This window comes from Aquarana catesbeiana, linkage group LG07, assembly GCF_042186555.1.
Source record: "Aquarana catesbeiana isolate 2022-GZ linkage group LG07, ASM4218655v1, whole genome shotgun sequence".
NCBI lineage: Eukaryota > Metazoa > Chordata > Amphibia > Anura > Ranidae > Aquarana > Aquarana catesbeiana.
In genome coordinates this window covers 224006578-224025391 of record NC_133330.1, presented here as the reverse complement: position 1 = coordinate 224025391, position 18814 = coordinate 224006578, and the positions used below count along the sequence as shown (strand labels likewise).

Below are 18814 nucleotides of genomic sequence, written 5' to 3'. Positions count from 1 at the left end.
AATTCACCCTCCCCACAAAAATAGCTGTCTGTAAGCAGCACAAAGATACTTGCTACAACCTATAGTTTGCCTCTTCGTTGTGTGCGGGGTGCCAGTTGTGAATGTTCTGCATCCACTTAGAAAGACTAAGATAGCATCCCTCTGGGACGTCACTGCTCATACCAAGCATCCGTGTGCATGTCATCCTTGCTCTTGGCACCCAGAGCCTCACAGGCTGCACCTTAAAAGCGATATGACTTCAGGCAGCCACGCAGTGAAAAACACAATATAAAAATAAAGAGGTATAGCAGATAACTTAGCTCACTCAAAGATAGGCAAACCGGGTAGAGGACCCGCAGGAAAGCTATCAGAGTACTTACCATTCCATCGCGCAAACTTATTTTTTTATAAAGGTATTGTTTAATATTTCAAATACAAGCATCTAACAAATACAATAAGTAATAAACCACTAACCGAGTGGCTGGGACCCGCAGAGGGGTCTCATTCAAATAAACCGAGTTTAAGCAGGCCTCAAGCCTATACTTCACTGAGGATTGATACTGTGTGGTTCAGAGACAACTGTACTGGAGGCAGTTACAAGTGTGTTATACAGCAAGAACAGTTTCACTTATTATTCTACACTATTGCTTTGCTTGTTAAACCATTGGATTACAATCACTGCGGTATAACAGCTAGCAGAAGACAGAAGATCAAAGACTACAGCTTTCATTGTAAGGCCTTGTGTTCAGTCACAGTGACAAGGACTGCATCATAAAGCAGTAGGAGCTCATTAGCAATTGTATTGTGCTGTGTTTATAACTGTACATGTGTTTAGTACAGCGTGCTGGAAGTGGGAAGGTGCCCAGTGTAAAGGCATTGTTCACTCTGAGCACTAGTCCCACTCGGAGACGCACCTGCAGGGGATTATCTAAGAAATCTTTATATCTTAATAAGTTGTGAAAGTTCAGCGCATTGTCACATTACGTTTGTGTGGCAGTGCAGCCATTGTAATTACTTTTCATACCAGTCTCAGGAAAATTGCATTCTGGTTAAATTCAATGTGTGGAGGTGTTGTCAATTCTCCTGCAGGTACCAATTCAATGCAATTCAAGCTACAGATACCCAGGAGCTGGTAAAAGGTACATTATTGTGTATTGTATATTGTGGGAGTGTCCTTAAGTGTTAAGCTTCACACCAACACTACACCACAGCTGTGTCAAGCGGGTTGAGCAAATTATAGGGGGTAAGGTTAGCAGAGTACAGGCCCAATCAAATATCAGCAGCTCCTTCAGGGGTCAGTGCTACACATAGATTTGCAAAACAATGGAATAAAGGAATATTCCTGAACTTTGTTTTTAGCTCATGGTTACTGTGAAACTGTGTGAATGCATTAATGCAGTGCATGCTATTTCGTATTCTTGAACTTTGTTTTTAGCTCATGGTTACGGTGAAATTGTGTGAATGCATTAATGCAGTGCATGCTATTTGAGCTTGCAGAGAATGGATTCATTGAATGAGTTTGCCAAAAATGTAAATTTTGCCGAATATACAGCCTCCTGCTACATAACTAAGCTCCATTTCATGCTGAATAAACTAAATTATTAATGCATCTTAAAGTGGAGTTCCACCCATATAAAAGTCAGCAGCTACAAAAAGTGTGGCTGCTGACTTTTATTAAAAAAAAAAAAAAAAAAATCGGACACTTACCTGTTCCACGGTTCAACGATGCGGGCGAACAAAGCCCCGCTCCTCTCTGCAGCACCGGCATAGTCACTGTGGGCGCGAGTCGTGCTGTGCACTGTGACTGGCCGGGCAATCATCTTGGACCTGTGACAAGTCCCAGATGATTGCTGAAGGTGGGGGTGAACTTCCTTCCGGTGTTGCGGTGCCCCAGGAGGAAGTGTGAGCTGGATCCCTCTAAAAAGAGGGTATCCGCTCCCCCCCCAAAAAAAAAATACATGCCAAATGTGGCATGTCAGGGGGTCACCTGCACTTAAAGTGGAAGTTCCATTTTTGGGTGGAACTCCGCTTTAAAAAGAAAACTATCTTTAGATTTTTACTCCAAAAGCATTTTATTAAAATAAATCATATTTAAATGCGTTTTTTTTTTTAATTTTGTTTTTTTTTTTAAATCATTGAGTTTTAACCACTCTAATCTGTGGGCACAAGCGCAGATCACAGAAGAAGTTTGCATCCCTGGCCACGCTGACAAAAGCAGTGTGGCCAGAATGTCTATTTTTAAGCTTATGCAAATGTTGGGGTGTATCGTATGTCTGATTGTACAGTTTAAGTTATATAAGAAAAGCCATACATTAGCCAATTTTCTGCCAGATTTCCCCATCAAAACGTGTTGATGAGGGAATCCCTACCGTACAGCTACTGTATTCTGATGGCAGGAGGTTTCCAAGCCATCAGAATAGAATGATCACTGCTTGCAGATATAGCTGAAGAAAATCCAACAGGCTGGTTGTACTGAAGTGGATCATCTTCAGTACAACCAGCTTGTACATACATGGATCAAATATCAGCAGGTTCCTGCTGAACGTGCCAAATATCGATCTGTCTATGCTGGCTTAAGTCTACTTTTAGACAAGATGACCAATGTAATATAGGCTTCCTCAACCTCATCACAATCATCTTCAGACAATTGAGGGATCATCTCATGCCACTTCAATCTCAAACTCGGAGAGGAGATGACAATATATTATTTAGTAGTTATTCAATTTGGACCCAAGACGACAGTAGGAGCTTCTCCAACAGGGTTTGCCAAAACACAGATAGGAAATTAAATTGGCTGTTATCAGCGTGTCGTAAATAAAAACAGAAAAGAAAAGGTTTTGCTGGAACATCAAATTCTGCATGAATTACAGAGAAATCCTTTATTTTACCATCATGGAACAGCTGATGCAGGAATTTGAGGTCTTTGAAAGCCCAAAATCCTGCACTGGGTACTGTAAGGAACTCAGGAAGTAAAGAATTATCCCAGAAGGAGTTATTAAGGAAGGAGGTCCATCATTATCCATCTGCAGGCCAGTTTCACAAGGGCCTTCGGAGACTTGACTATTCAGCTGTACCCTGTTTAGCACCCTGCCGCTCCTCAGGACAATTTATCATTGCACAGGGTCTCGTTTCACAGAGTCCAGTGCTGACCGGCAACATTACAGGCCATTTCCACATGTCTAGGGGCCATTCTTCAGAGCAGAATTCTTAGGCAATGGATCTGTAAAAGCCAGTCTCCTAATTTCAGATGGAATCTTGAGAAACTAGCCATTTTATATACAAAAGTCTGCACAGACATGACCATCACCTAAGACACTGTCAAAAAACTATAGCTATGCCTAGCCAGGAGGTGTTACGCCTGGGAGGCGAATCCCTGGCTTTTTTTGGGCAGTATCCCAAGATATATGAAAAAAAAAAAAAAAAAAAAAAAAAAAAGGAGTCTGTACCAAGAAGTGTGATTTAAAAAAATAAAATTAAAAACTAGCAGAAATATGGTTAAATTTTGGAAAAAGGCATCAAACTTCCTAGAACGGTAGAAAAAAACTGAAGTAGGATGGTTAGGGGCAGGGTTATATCGGGGCTGGCCTTCATATTTTTCTCTGCCAGTGTCCTATAGGCAGTAGTAGCATATAACCCAAATGTCTATTAAAAAAAAAAAAAAAAAAAAAAAAAAAAAAAAGGGGTCTAGAGTGCTGTCTCCCTCAATGGACAATAAGTAAATTCCCTTTAAAAAAGGGCAGCACTTTTCCTTTACACTGATCACCTAACCCTTCAGCTAAAATATGTGGTTCAATCTGCTTAGAAATGTAATGTACGTAATTTGAGAGTATATATATATAGATAGATATAGATATATATATTATGGAAAAAAAAAAAAGAAGAATCTACTGTGTGTGGAAAAAAGTTGTACTTACCAGTCACAACTATGCTGTTTAAGTTAGAGCTTGGACCATTAAGAACACTTCCTGACAGCAGTTCGTCAGAACCCCTCTATATATTTAAAAAAAAAAAAAAAAAAATCATGTAAAATCAAAATGGCCAAAAGTATGGCAATTACATTAATCATCATTTTTATAAAGCTGCACAGTTACTTTAATTTTCTTGAAGAGTTAAATTCACAAAAAAAAAAAAAGCAACACACACACGGAACGCATGTAAATCGGGCAAGTCAATTGTCAGCTTTCAGGTGGAAGCAAGCTGGTGGTTGTATGGCCGCAGAATCGCTTCCATGGAAACCCCCCCCCATGCAATCTGTACTCCATTAGCTTTAGTACAGTGGAATTGTCAGAGATCCAATAGAACCTATCACAGGAAATATGTCCCCCCTATGTGATACCAATAAAGTGAAAAAAGTTACATACACCCACTTAAAACCCCCTCCTATTCATGCCAAAGATATGTTGTGGTAGTGCCAAAAACTTTATGGAAAAAATACACTCTGCCCACATCCCTAATTGAGATGCACAAGGGGATTTTTTCCTCTATGGGACTTAAAAAGGCAAAGAGTCTTAAACAGTGAAATTGTATCAAAAATTATAATTTTGATTAGAATAAATTAAAACAGGATAGAATAAAAAATCGGATGCATGTATAACACAAATGAGGTAACAAGATCAGGAAATATTGCAACGATACAACAAACACCACAGTAACTCTGTCCTGACAGACTAGAACTAGAAAGGCTTTTCTAGTCCTAGTCTAACAGTCAGGACAGAGTTACTGTGGTGTTTGTTGTATCGTTGCAATATTTCCTGATCTTGTTACCTCATTTGTGTTATACATGCATCCGATTTTTTATTCTATCATGTTTTAATTTATTCTAATCAAAATTATAATTTTTTGATACAATTTCAGTTTAACACTCTTTGCCTTTTAAAGTCCCATAGAGGAAAAAATCCCCTTGTGTATTCATGCCAAGGAGGATTTGTCTGTAGGTATGGGGAATTTAGGCGCTAAGGTTTTGTGGCGTAACTGGGATCCTGGTTTGGGCTTAGCTTTGAAGGTTGAACCCTGGAGTAATGAATGGCACTCTTCTTGGATGCAGAGGATGAGTGATTGCTTCCAGGTTGAGGCCTAGGCTGCTTTCGCTGGGATAGAAGAGGGTGTCCAAGGCAGCTCCAAAGAGATGTCATCTCTGCAAGGGCATACGCACTAAATGTTTTTTATATGCCAACTCCACAACCAACATTTTAAACAAAGAGTTTTTTTGCATGTTAAAGGATAAGAGACTTCTATGGGAAATAGGATGGGAGACTGACCCGTCCACACAGCAGTGCAGAGTTGTCTGCATAAACAAATTATACTAAATATTCAGCGAACAGAGGCATCGTGTGGATTGAAGCTAAATCCCTTCTCGCAAATGTAGTTCATTCACCTAATGGTTGACAGACTAACATCATGGCCATGGCAGTTGCAATGCAGCATCTGCCAGAAAAAATAGGGCTTGCAGTACAGTACCCACTCTGTATATGTACTGGAATGCCCTTGGAATGTCCTGGCGGCCTACAATAGGCTGCACCACAAGCAAACTTTCAGTGAGGATAGAGAAGCATATGAAAAACATCCGGAAGGGGTACAGGAAACAGCGTCTCTAACCATTTTCTTTTAAAACAGAATAGAGACCCCAAACTACTAAACTTTTATGGTATAGATAAGGTGAATAGACATGGGAGGGGGTCCAATCTGAAGAGGGAGGTTTCACGTAATGAAACCTGCTGGATTTTTTAATTGGAGACACTTGCCCCCAAAGGGATGAACCCTGAAATAGATCTAAATTGTTTTGTTGAATATTATTGGCTTGTAGGGGGTGTAAATATATATATTTATATTCTACATCAATTAAAAATTTTACAATACAAGGCACTTTTAACCTCTTCCTGCCCAGGCCAATTATCAGCTTTCAGCGCTGTCGCACTTTGAATGACAATTGTGTGGGCATGTAACACCCAAATTCGATTTTTTTCTTAACACAAATAGAGCTTTCTTTTGTTGGTATTTAATCATCATGGAGTTATTTATTTTTTGCTTAAAAAAACAAAAAGTTGTTTTTGTACACAAGTAATTTTTCTCCTTCACTGATGTGTGCTGATGGGCACTGATGAGACGGCACTGATATGAAGCACAGATAGGTAGCACTGATGGGCATAACTGCTGGCCACTGTTGGGGCTGCACTGATGATCAGTGCACAAGTCTCCCTTGTGAGGAGATGCCGCTGGTCGGCTCTCCTCTCCTCACAATGTCAGTGTGAGGCAATGAGAGCCGATAAACAGCATTTCCTTGTTTACATGTGATCAGCTGTGATTGGACACCGAGATTGTGGCTGCACAATGTCCCAGTGGCACAGCTTGCCGGCAATCACATCGCTGCACGCCCCCGTGGTCGCACAAGCACGTTGAGCATGGGGCGACGTCATCCCAGAACAACAGAGCATCCCGCCCCTGTAGTTTGTCCATATGGCGGGCAGGAGGTAAACAATTTTTAAAGCAAAGGCTTTTTTAACAGATCTTTATGGTTAATTATCCATGAATTATACATTTGTATCTGTTTTTATTAATTTTTTTAAAAAAAAATTTTATTAATAAATATTGAGCTTTTCTGGATTGCATCCACTAGGGGGTGATATTCCTTATATTCCCCATGGGATGACACAAACAATGTACGTTTTTTTTTTTTTAAATAAAATCTATATAGTTTAATATAGACATATATACAGGGTAATTGCTTGTGGAAAAATGTAAAACTGTCCGTTGGGTATAAAAATAAACGAGTTTCCATCAGGTAATTAAGACTGGGGAGGGGTAGGACGGAGCTGTCAGCAGAGGAGCAGAGGAAGCACACCACACCGCACGCCATACGAACATTTGTTTTGTATACTACACTCTGGAAAGGCTGGTGCACTCACGCACCTGTAGATTGTGAGTTCCCTCCTGGTGGGAATTTTTAATTTACTTTTAATAAATCCTTGGCTATATCACACTATGGAGCTTTTTCTTTCTTTTATGTGAAACCATTGATGCCATCTGAGAGGGTTGAAGTTTACATCAGCATACCCTGTATGAGCCCAGGAGTGGCTCCAATGCGTGTTTAGACACTGTTTAATTACTGTGTCACACGCTTAGAGGTGAGCGCAAGCACGATTGGGGGGGTCACAGGAGAGCACTAAAGCATGCTTTATTGTGGACACCATTAAGGAGGAGCATGATAGACACTAATTTTTATGGACACTATATATTTGCACTTTATTTTTTATCAATGAGCTGATTTTTATTTGGATGTGGACACTTGATTGCTACACAATTAGCACTTGGATTTTAGATTTATAGTTATATGCATATATTGTTTTCCTTTTTGCATGTTACACTTTATAGTATACTTCCACAAAAGGACTGCATTTATTATACGCATTTGTTTTGTATTGGCACTTTTTTGGTTCTACTATATTGTATTTTTTCAGCAGAGTTCTGTATTGTATTTTTAAGCAAAGTTCTATATTTTTATATTTTTTTAGCGCAGACACAATTATTCATATATTTTTGGTATGTACATGAAATGAAACGTGGTCAGTGTTTGCAGCTTATCTGTAATTGATATACATTCCAGAGGCATTAATCCATCTGTGGCTCGCAAGACCCTTACATAACTTAGGTAATTAAGACTGGCCCTGAGTATAATTACCATAGGCAAGATGGCATCCCATAGCTTCTTGAAAACGCCTGGCAATTGGGTGAAACACGTTGAGGATTATAGGCCATCCAGTTTTGTCATTTCCTTGCAGGCTGGTTTTTCGATATATAGAATGTCTGGAAATATCAGGTGCATTGAAAACGTTTTAGTAGTCTCAGGGATGCTAGACTGGTACCAGCACCTGTGGAACCTGCAGGCTCCTGCATCTTTTAACTGGCACGCAACATAATTCTCAACTAGGTTAAGGACCTGGACTTTAACCGCTTGCCACCCGCCATATAGCAAAATGACAACGGCAAAGTGGTTATGTTATCCTGACCGGACATCATATGATGTGGTCATCGCGGCAATCGTTGCGGTGTGTCAGTCTGACACACTGCAACTCGGATCTAGGTAAAGAGTCTCTGATAGACTCTTTACAACGTGATCAGCTGTGTCCAATCACAGCTGATCATGATGTAAACAGGAAGAGCCATTTATCGGCTTTTCCTCTCTCGCGTTTGACAGACGTGAGTAGAGGAGAGCCGATCGGCTGCTCCTCTGACGGGGGTGTCTGTGCTGATTGTTTATCACCGCAGCCCCTCCCTCGTATGCCCACCCAGGACCACCAGGGATGGCCACCACTGATGACCACCAGGCATGGCATCCCTGGTGGCCCTGGGTGGCAATGTGTGCCTACACATTATGCCAATCAGTGCCTATCAGCAATACCTGCTAATCAGTGATGCCAATCAGTGCCACCTATCACCTCCCATCCATGCCCACCTATCAGTGCCACCCATCAGCGTCACCCATCACTGCCCACCCAGTGTCCATCAGTGCCACCTATCACTGCCCACCCATCTGTGCCACCTATCACTGCCCACCCATCTGTGCCACCTATCACTGCCCACCCATCTGTGCCACCCATGAGTGCCCAATGCTGCATATCAGTGCCCACCTATCCGTGCCCATCAGTGCCACCTCATTCGTGCCCCCTCATTCGTGTCCGGCAGTGCAGCCTCATCAGTGAAGGAGAAAACGTACTTATTTACAAAATTTTATAACAGAAACAAAGAAAAACTTTTTTTTTTTCAAAATTTTCTGTCTTTTTTTTATATGTTTAGCAAAAAATAAAAACTGCAGAGGTGATCAAATACCACCAAAAGAAAGCTCGATTTGTGGGAAGAAAATTATAAAATTTTTGTTTTGGTAAAGCATGGCATGACCACGCAATTGTCATTTAAACAATGACAGCGCTGAAAGCTGAAAATTGGCTTGGGCAGGAAGGGGGGAAAGTGCCCAGTACTGAAGTGGTTAAGGGAAAAATGTATTTACAAAAAAATAAAAAAAAAAAATAAAAAATAAAAAACAACACACTACAAGACAGGTAAATAGGGGCTAGTACACACAATGAGAAAATCAGACAAATGTTTGTCCATTTCCTTTTGCATGCCAGACTCGTATCGAAAATAACAGGTTACTAAAGTTACAAAAATTCTCGCAAGACAGAATACAAATTCGGAAACAATGTAATGTATTGGAATGTATTCGTTTGATTCTGAGCATGCAGTCTTGGTCAGATTTTTTTTTTTTTTTTTTACAAATACACGAAAATCGTTCATTCTGGTATCATACAAGAAAAAGTTTTGTGCTTGTCCCTTCGCATATTTTCGGACGAACTGTCATGAGCAGCTCTCGAAAGCTGTGCACTAATGAATAGATTATTGGACGATCACTTCAAATGCGTCTCTTTTCGTCTGATATTTTGATCGTGTGTACGGGCTTTGAAGAGGAGTTCCAGCCTGGGTGAAAAAATAAAAGTCAGCAGCTACAAATACTGTAGCTGCTGACTTAATATTAGGGCACTTACCTGTCCAGGGAGCCCGCAAAGTTGGCGCCCCAGAAAATCTTTGGATCGACTCTCGCCATACTTGGTAAGGGAACCCGGTAGTGAAGCCTTTCGGCTTCACAACGATTTCCCTACTGTGCGCTGCGCTTTCCAATTGGCCCGGCGACGGGGGAAGGGGACGCGAACTTCTGGGAGATCGGCCTGCGGCCTGTCCCTGGAAGTGGGGAAAGAGACCTGTCAAAAACAGGTCCCCCATTCCCCCCCGAAAGGTGCCAAATGTGGCACCCGATTGGGGGGGGGGGGGAGCGTATAAGCGAGAGTTCCACTTTTGGTTGGAACGCTGCTTTAAGTTGTATTAACTAGTAGTAAAAAGTTCCTAGTGTTTTCTACTATTGTTGGCCATGCATGTTACAATCTGATTGTACAAACTCCTTTTAATTCACCATTAACCATGTAATGTGGGGGCATACCTTATTTATTCACACTAAATTCAAACAAATTGGCCCTAGCACTGCACAGCTAAATGTCAAGGTTGGTACCATCAGACATGTGGATAAGCTTTAGTTCAACTCAAATCAGGCAAAAACCCTTTCATGCATTTCGTTTAATTTTCCACATACATCCAAAATTTTTACAGTCAATATAAAAGTAGGGAAAACAAAAACAAAAAAATCATACCTTAACACCAACCGCAACATCAGTAACAATGCTGTAAAAGAAATAAACATTTTTATGAACAAATACTAAAAGTCATACTTTTAAAAATATATAAAAAAAAAAAAAAAAGTGCTGTACCTAACACCAAGACATCACTAAACATAAAGAAAGATTAAAATAGACAATGCACACAGTGTTAATGGAATGAAGAAGGAAAAACGCCGGAAACCTGTACCAGAGCCAAGCTAGTAAAATAGAAACCAGCAGGAAAAGAAGGCATTCAAAGTCTGATTAATATAAGCTGGAATGACAAACCTAAGCCAAGTTTGGCATCAAAATGACCAAATGAAAATTACTTTCCAGCAAGTATGTGCAATTCATGTCTCTGTTTAGGACAGTGAACTACACATGAACTAGCAAACATATGCAAAGCCCATGTGCCGCCAGTCTCCTTCCAGATTTAATTTGCTTATGTATTCAAATATCTTTTTTGCAGAGCAAGTTTATCTTCCAACAGAAAATACAAGCAGTGAAACTGGAACCAAAACTGACCCTGTGGGTATAATAAAATGCCTAAACTGATAAAATTAGAAAAAAAAAAAAGACAGCATGAGCTATCAAGAGGTACCTTTACTTCAAGGATTTGTATCTGCAGTTCCTCCAACCCAGATATGCAAACAGTACAGTATACAAGTTGCTTTGCTCAACATATCTCTTCAGATGCATGCTCAGGTACTGCCACCCCAAACCGAGATTCTGAACATGGAAAAGCATGCAGAAGGGAGTTCAGATTTTGAAGTTTTTAGTGGCTGTAAACAGGTTAGGAACCCACTTGGTAGTTAGGCTAGGATTACAGCCTCTAAAGCTTCCACCTTCATGAATAGGTCAACAATGGTAGCTCCCATATAGTTATCCTCGTAGGATTATCTTAATATGATGGCATCTCTTCACACATCTTGTATTTTACAGTGGTTACCATTTTAAAAGTGAGCAACTAGGTCAGCAATAATGAATGCTTACCGCCACACAAAAGTGCAATGATAAAAAATTTAAAAATAAAAAAAAAAAGTAATATTACAGAACCTGAATATTTTTTTGTGAGGGTGATGTGGTTTGTTTGGAGGGACACTGCACCATGCCATAGTAGAATGCATTCAGTGAACCTCTGTATTTTAAAAGAAACATATCTTATGTAGGGCCGACAACTAATCGAGTATGAAAATAGTTGTCAACTATTTTCATAATCGATTAATCAGTCAGCCGATTAGTTCGACTGCAAACAGAATTCATTTTTTACATAATCAGGAAATACAGTGCAGCACACATACAGCTCAGTACATCATCCATGTCAGTAAGTGCCTGAGAACTTGAGAATGTGTGAGGAGCAATGCCTCATGGGACATGTAGTCCTGGGCAGGAAGTGAGTGGTTCTAAAAAGGCATAAGTTTTTTTTTTACCTTGCTATAGGGGCACGCTATACTATACTTTGCAGCTTGCAATTGGGGCACTCTGAAGGCAGGAGGAGCCAGAAGCATTGGTGGGGGACCCCAGAAGAGGAGGATCGGGGCTGTTCTGTGCAAAACCATTAAGAGCAGGTAAGTATAACATGTTTGTTGTTTAAAAAAAAATCACTTTAAAGACTCAGAGAAGATCAGCATCTGAACCCAGGGAAGGGGGAGGCTGATAGACTGGAGGTAATATAAGGAATTACAATTACATTTAGGCCTCATAAATAACGTTATAAAAATGCCAGTAGCTTTGCAGTGAGTTTTTCAACTTTTTCAGCTTTTTTCAACGTTTTTGCAATAGCGTTTTTCCGTTTTTTTTTTTTTTTCAATGGATCAAAAACGTTAAAAAACACTGGTGAATGACGTTTGAGTGTTTATCCACGTTTATCAGCATTTATCAGCGTTAGAGCGCTTTTACAGCTGAAAAAAGTCTCTCAGAACCCGCTAGTTTTGGGGATTTTTTTACTGCTCAAAAACGTTACTGCCCAAAACTGCTGATAACAGCCTGTGTGCGCATGGACACATAGGATAACATGATGGAGAGTTTAATGACTGTAGGATAAAAACATCTACTGCCAAAAACAGATGCTGTAAAAACATCCAAAAACGTCCAGTGTGCATGAGGCCTTAAACTTTTACCAGTATTGCGCATTATATATAAAAATGATCACATCCATGAGTAATAAAGAGTCTCAGCTTTTAGTACTACTTATATAATAATATAAAAGATTTATATCGCCCTTCTACCCTTCATATAGCTTCATGTCTGACTCTTAGTTAAAATGTATATGTATAAGGGCACATGCGCGGTAGCTTCCAAGATGGCCGCGTAAGCCAGGAGCTCCACACTGCCTCAGCCATCCAGCAATCCTAACGCTGGATTGTGACCAGCGGGTCCCCCCGCAAACAGCAGGAGCCGATTGGGGAACCCCCCAGGAGCATCTACATGCCAGGTAGCACCGCTAGGAGAGACCTCAGACCACAATTCTCCGCAGAGAGCAAACGGGACAAATCTAAGATGGAGGCTGCAACTCAGCCACGACACCAGCACTCAGGAAGACAGCAAGAACACAGGCAAGTCCTGACCCCTTCCACACTGGCCTATACCCTCCGGGACTCCACTAGCATTACCCACATTGCCACCCCATCTCCTGCCTCAACAGAATCCCTTATAGAGCGATCGATGGACACATACAGGCTCTCCCCTATGGGGGAAACCCCAGCCCTCATGGAAAATATCACTACCCAAGGAGGCCCAGAGATAGACATCCCCCTGAACGCAGGAATCCTATACCTCAAATTATCTGAGCTTCTTGATGGGGGTCTCACTCACACTGCCAACAAAATTACCAATGACATTCGTTCTGACTTCCAAAACCTGGGTTCCACAATGGAAGCGATCGAACACAAGCTTGACATAACAGTGTCCAGGGCCAACCAAAACACTGACCATATACAAGTCATACAGGAGCAACTGGACACAGCCCTTGCCAGGATCGACGATCTTGAAAATCGTTCAAGGAGGGATAATTTTAGAATTAGAGGCCTGCCAGAGTCCACCACTGACATCCCAAAGACAGTCCAGGAGCTCATCAAAACCCTCATCCCGTCCATAGCACCACACAAACTTGAGCTGGACAGAGCACACAGATCTCTGGGACAACCCAGGAAAAATGGAGCCCCCTGGGATGTAGTGGTCAAGCCTCATTATAACGGGGTAAAAGGAGGACATAATGAAAACCTCACATCTCCTTTCAGGGAAAGAACATTCAGATTTTCGCAGACATTTCTCCCATGACCATCCAACGTCGTAGATACCTTAAACCAGTGTTTCTCAACTCCAGTCCCCAAGGCGCCCCAACAGGTCATGTTTTCAGGATTTCCCTCAGATGAAACGGCTGTGGTATTTACTAAGGCGGTGAAACTGATCAAATCACCTGTGCACAATAATGGAGAGCCTGAAAACATGACCTGTTGGGGCGCCTTGAGGACTGGAGTTGAGAAACACTGCCTTAAACCATTACCAACGATTCTCTCGCAAAAAGAAATCAAGTACTGGTGGGCCTTCCCCTTTGCCTTAAAATTTGCTTCTAAAGGCAAAACCCACTCCTTCACCAGCTTTCCAGAGGGTGAACGGGTGCTCCTTTACCTGAAATTCATCACCCAAGACTCCGCAATGGATACCACAATCTCCCCTTCGTGGAAAACCACAAAAAACAGGAGAGTGAAAGAAGCCATGCCCACCTGAACATGACAACAGGATTATCTCACTGCCACTTGCTACTGCTCGGCATTGTCTAGCTGATTATACCAGGACCTACCCCCCCCAGTTGTTTGATCGAGACTTCTGTCTTGATCAAATTTTTGTCCCCAACACAATGAGGGCCAAATGAAGGAACTAGGGATGCACCAAATGGGTTTTTTGGTGCCGAAACCGATACCGAAAATAAATCTTCCTTAAACCGGAAACCGATACCGAAACACCACCGATACCGAAAGTAACTGTTTTTAAAAATATTTTTATACAGGAGATGGTCAGCGACTGGGGACATGGTACAGGAGATGGTCAGACTGCAGACATGGTACAGGACATGGCCAGAGAGAGTCAGAGACTGCAAACATGATACAAGAGATCAATGCAGCCTCACCAGTGCCCGCCAGATGCAGCCAGCCAGTGTCCCCAGTAGTGCAGCCAGTGTCCCCAGTAGTGCAGCCAGTGAAGGGAGAGGATTACAGCGCGGGAACATCACAGCTTTCATTTCAATAGCTGTGTGTTCCCCACTGCGCGCGGTCACATACAGCCCCTCCCCCTTGTCCGGGCACTTTGACAGACAGATCACCCGTCCCATTGGATGTTCCCGGAGCCCCGCCCCATTTTCGGCAAGAATTCTCTTTCGGCTTTTTGCAGAAAGGGCCATTTTCGGCGGATATGTTTCGGCAGCCGAAATTTCGGTGCATCCCTAGAAGGAACACAAACTCCCCACACTTTAGGAAATCATTTATACACTTTGACAATGCCTGGGAAGGACACCCTTACATGAACGCTCTCAGATTCCTTAGGAGACAACATGAGGGTGCATACACCAAACACGCCCCAGATTAAGTGTGGGAAGACACCAGACTTTCCCAACCCTCCGCGAATTGTCCAGAGGAACTCTACTTTCGAGGTCCCTCGACTTTATCCAGTCTTCCGCTTAAAATGACTCGGGTCACCCCTGAATAACCCACTCCCCCTAATACCTAAATGTGGCCTAACGGCCTAGTTCTCTCTTCACCGGCTGGTTGCAATTCTTAATTCAGTTAATGTTAGTTTTTACAATTTTTGTGTTTCCTTTTTTGATAACTTGCTTCCTTTCCAGGGTTGTCTTTGGCTGAGGCAGCAGTCGTGCGCCTCCATCCATCTTTCGACTATGAATAATCCATACCCGAAGGATGGCACTAAGGTCCAATTTGAGGGCTATGTTTGTTTACCGGTTGGTGAAAAAGGAGAGACATTTTACTCTCTCCTCTCACCACAGGCCCATTACAGGCTACCTCTCTTTACGCTTTCTTCTCCTCTATCTCCCACTAAACTATTTTCTATTTTTGCCAGTGCATGGACGTCACCATGCTTCTCAATTCCTCCAGGCCCCAGGCTCTACTTCCAGCCGTATCTAGATCCTCTTTTGACTCCAAAGCTGAGGGTAAGTGATGCCTGTATTGATATCGCCTTTTTCTCCGTTTGCCATGCCCCTGCACTCCGAGTAGTCTCTCACAATGTTCAGGGCCTAAACTCAGCGGTCAAGAGAAAGAAAGTGCTCCAGGCTTATCACTCCCAAAAAGTGGATGTGGTAATGCTACAGGAGACGAACTTGTCAAGGCGGTACATCCCCTCCTTCCTCCACGTTCAATTCCCACAATTCTATTTAGAGATTGCTGAGAACAAGATGAAGGAGGTGGCCGTATTATTCGCAAAGAAATGCAAATTTTCAGTACAGCAGAATCTCTTTTCCCTCATCTCTTATTACGCCCCCCAATAAGGGTCAGGTAAAGTTTTTTCAGACAATGTTCCATTCACTGGGACCAAAGTTAGAAGGGACTGTTATCTTCGGAGGAGACTCCAACACAGCATTCAGTCACTAGATAAGTCAAAACCCCCGGCCTCACAACTAACGAGCCCCACCAGAAATAGCTCTAACTAATATACCTGGTCTTGCAGACATATGGCGAGAACTTAATCCCACAAAACGTGACTACACACACACACACACTACTTGAGCCCCCAGAAATTTTACTCCAGAATTGACCACATACTCATCTCCACTAAACACATCCCCTTTGTCAGCAAAGCCCACATTAAAGACTCAGCTCTTTCTGACCACTCCATGGTTCTCATTACCCTATGAGGACACCCCACACTAGACCAAATGTGACACACTGGACTCTCAATGAATCGTTACTTAATGACCCCATTAGAGTCCTTGAAATTGAAAAAGCTTTAAAAAGAATATTTTCCCCTCAATGACGGAAATGGCATCTCGGCCGAGACTTTATGGGCAGCCCATAAAGTAACGATGCAAGGCAAGATTATACAGATAGCAACTCAGCTTAAAAAGGAAAGAGCCTCAGACATAGATAAACTAGAAAAGGAGTTTGCGATATTAACCCTTTCATGACTAAGCCTATTTTTGAAATTTGGTGCTTACAAGTTAAAATCCGTATTTTTTGCTAGAAAGTTACTTAGAGTTCCCAAACATTATATATATATATTTTTTTAGCAGAGAATCTAGAGAATAAAATGGCGATTGTTGCAATATTTTTTATCACACGGTATTTGTGCAGCGGTGTTTTAAACGCAAATTTTTGGAAAAGGGACACTTTCATGAATTTTAAAAAATCCAAACAGTAAAGTTACCCCAATTTTTTTGTATAATGTGAAAGATGATGTTACGCCGAGTAAATAGATACCAAACATGTCACCCTTTATAATTGCACGCACTCGTGGAATGGCGACAAACTACGGTACCTATGAATTTCCATAGGCGACGCTTTAATTTTTTTTTACGGTTACCAGGTTTGAGTTACAGAGGAGGTCTAGGGCTAGAATTATTGCTCTCGCTCTGACGATCACAGCGATACCTCACATGTGTGATTTGAACACCGTTTACATATGCGGGCGCGACTTCCGTATGCGTTTTCTTCGCTGCGCGAGCTCGCGGGGACAGGGGCACTTTAAAAATATATATTTTTTTTATTTTATTTTTTTTTTTACTTTTATTGCCGTCACAAGGAATGTAAACATCCCTTGTGACAGTAATAGGTGGTGACAGGTACTCTTTATGGAGGGATGGGGGGTCTAAAAGACCCCCCCATCCCTTCTTTACACTTCAAAGTATTCAGATCGCCGAAAACGGCAATTCTGAATACTGTGTACTTTTTTAAATTCGGCGCCATTGGCAGCCGAGTAAACGGGAAGGGACGTCATGACGTCGCTTCCGCGTTTACAACGAGAAGGCTGGAACGAAGTCGCCCACAGCTTCGTTCCAGCCCGCCCCCAGCCGCCGAAGGCACAGGATCAGACACCGGGCCTCCCAACCGCACGGGAGGCCCGGTAACAGCGGCGGGAGGGGGGGGGGGGGGGATGTCCCCTCCCACTCCTCCGGTATAACAACTGAGCGGCTTTTAGCCGCATCGGTTGTTATACTCGGGTAGCCGATCGCCCGCTGTAAACAACGGTACCGGGATGATGCCTGCAGCTGCGGGCATCATCCCGGTATAACCCCGGAAAGCCGAGTACGCATATCTGCGTACGGTCGGCGGGAAGGGGTTAATTAAATGCCACAAGCAAGACCCCTCTACAGTCTCCATAGCACAACTTGATTCTGCTCGCTTAGCCTTAAACCTAGCGCTCACTGTTAAGCACAAAAAATTCTATCAGCACAAAGACAAGATGAGCACTATGCTAGCCACCAAACTTACTCCTAAGTCTCGGTCCCAAGCATTACCAAAAATTAGACTGAAAGGCAGTTCTACGACCCTAAACCCTCAACACATACTACAAACATTTCAAGCGTTCTACTCCAAACTGTATCAGGGAGAGACCAACACTGACGAGTCCAAAATACACTCCTTTTTAGACGACCAACCTATCCTTACATTAAAAAATGAACACAGGGAAATAATGAACGCCCCTATTTCGGCAGATGACGTTCTCAATGTGATCAAAAACCTGAAAGGGGGGGGGATCAGCCCCAGGCCCTGACGGATTTTCCGTTCCTTATTGTAAAACCTTTGCAGAAACCCTAGCCCTACGTCTAGCCAAATTCTTCAATTAAAAAAGAGGGAGACCCGGTAGACCCTTACCTCAATGCGTCATTCATTTCAGTCATTCCGAAACCCGATAGAGATTAAGAAATTGTTGAGAACTACAGGCCCATATCATTGATTAACAATGACTTGAAAATACTGACCAAAATTTTAGCAAACAGAGTAGGGTCCTTTATCAACCGCTATATACACAAGGACCAAGTGGGATTCATCCCGGGACAACAGGGCCCAGATCAAGTAAGGCGGGCAATAGACGTAGTCTATTTTTTGGGAAAAAATACACTTCGATGAAAAAAAAAAAAAAAAAAAAACGAAACAGTAAAGTTAGTAGGGCTGGGAAAAAATTTTTTTAGATTTTTTTTTTTCACCGCGCCGGTCCCGAGGCGCTGCGGGCATGAGCTTTTAGGCGAGGCCGCGGCTTCGGCCTAGTCCGCGGCTACGGCCAAAGCCGCGGCCTCGCCTAAAAGCTCATGCCCGCAGCGCCTCGGGACCGGCGCGGTTTCCAAAAAAAAAAAACTCGATTCGAATCGTGAATCGAGTTTTTTTTAAGAGAATCGAAGATTTTTTTTTTTAAAGAAAATCTCCCAGCCCTAAAAGTTAGCCCAATTTTTTTTGTTTTAATGTGAAAGATGATGTTATGCCGTGAGAATCGTGTTCTAAGCAAAAAAAGGTGGGATATCAATCTACATAGCACTATCCAAACCCTCTTCCAGGTTTCCATACATGGATGCATGGGAAAATGACCTACAAGAAACCTGGGACCTGGAGGAATGGCACCAAGCAGTATCGAGAGCCTTTAAAAGGGAATAATGAACGTCTCCCCTAGTCAAAGCCAATTTGAAGGTAATC

The 18814-nt window shown here is 42.3% G+C and overlaps 1 protein-coding gene across 1 annotated transcript in view; it reads right to left on the bottom strand.

Moving 5' to 3' along the window:
- The window catches only part of PTBP2 (polypyrimidine tract binding protein 2), a 156579-nt gene that overhangs the window by 101359 nt on the left and 36406 nt on the right, over positions 1-18814 (bottom strand). Inside the window, exons 2-3 of the mRNA XM_073593088.1 lie at positions 10173-10203; positions 3894-3969 (exon numbers count right to left, since the gene is read on the bottom strand). Coding sequence (XP_073449189.1) covers positions 3894-3969; positions 10173-10203 — 107 coding nt within the window. The remainder of the gene's footprint in view (positions 1-3893; positions 3970-10172; positions 10204-18814) is intronic.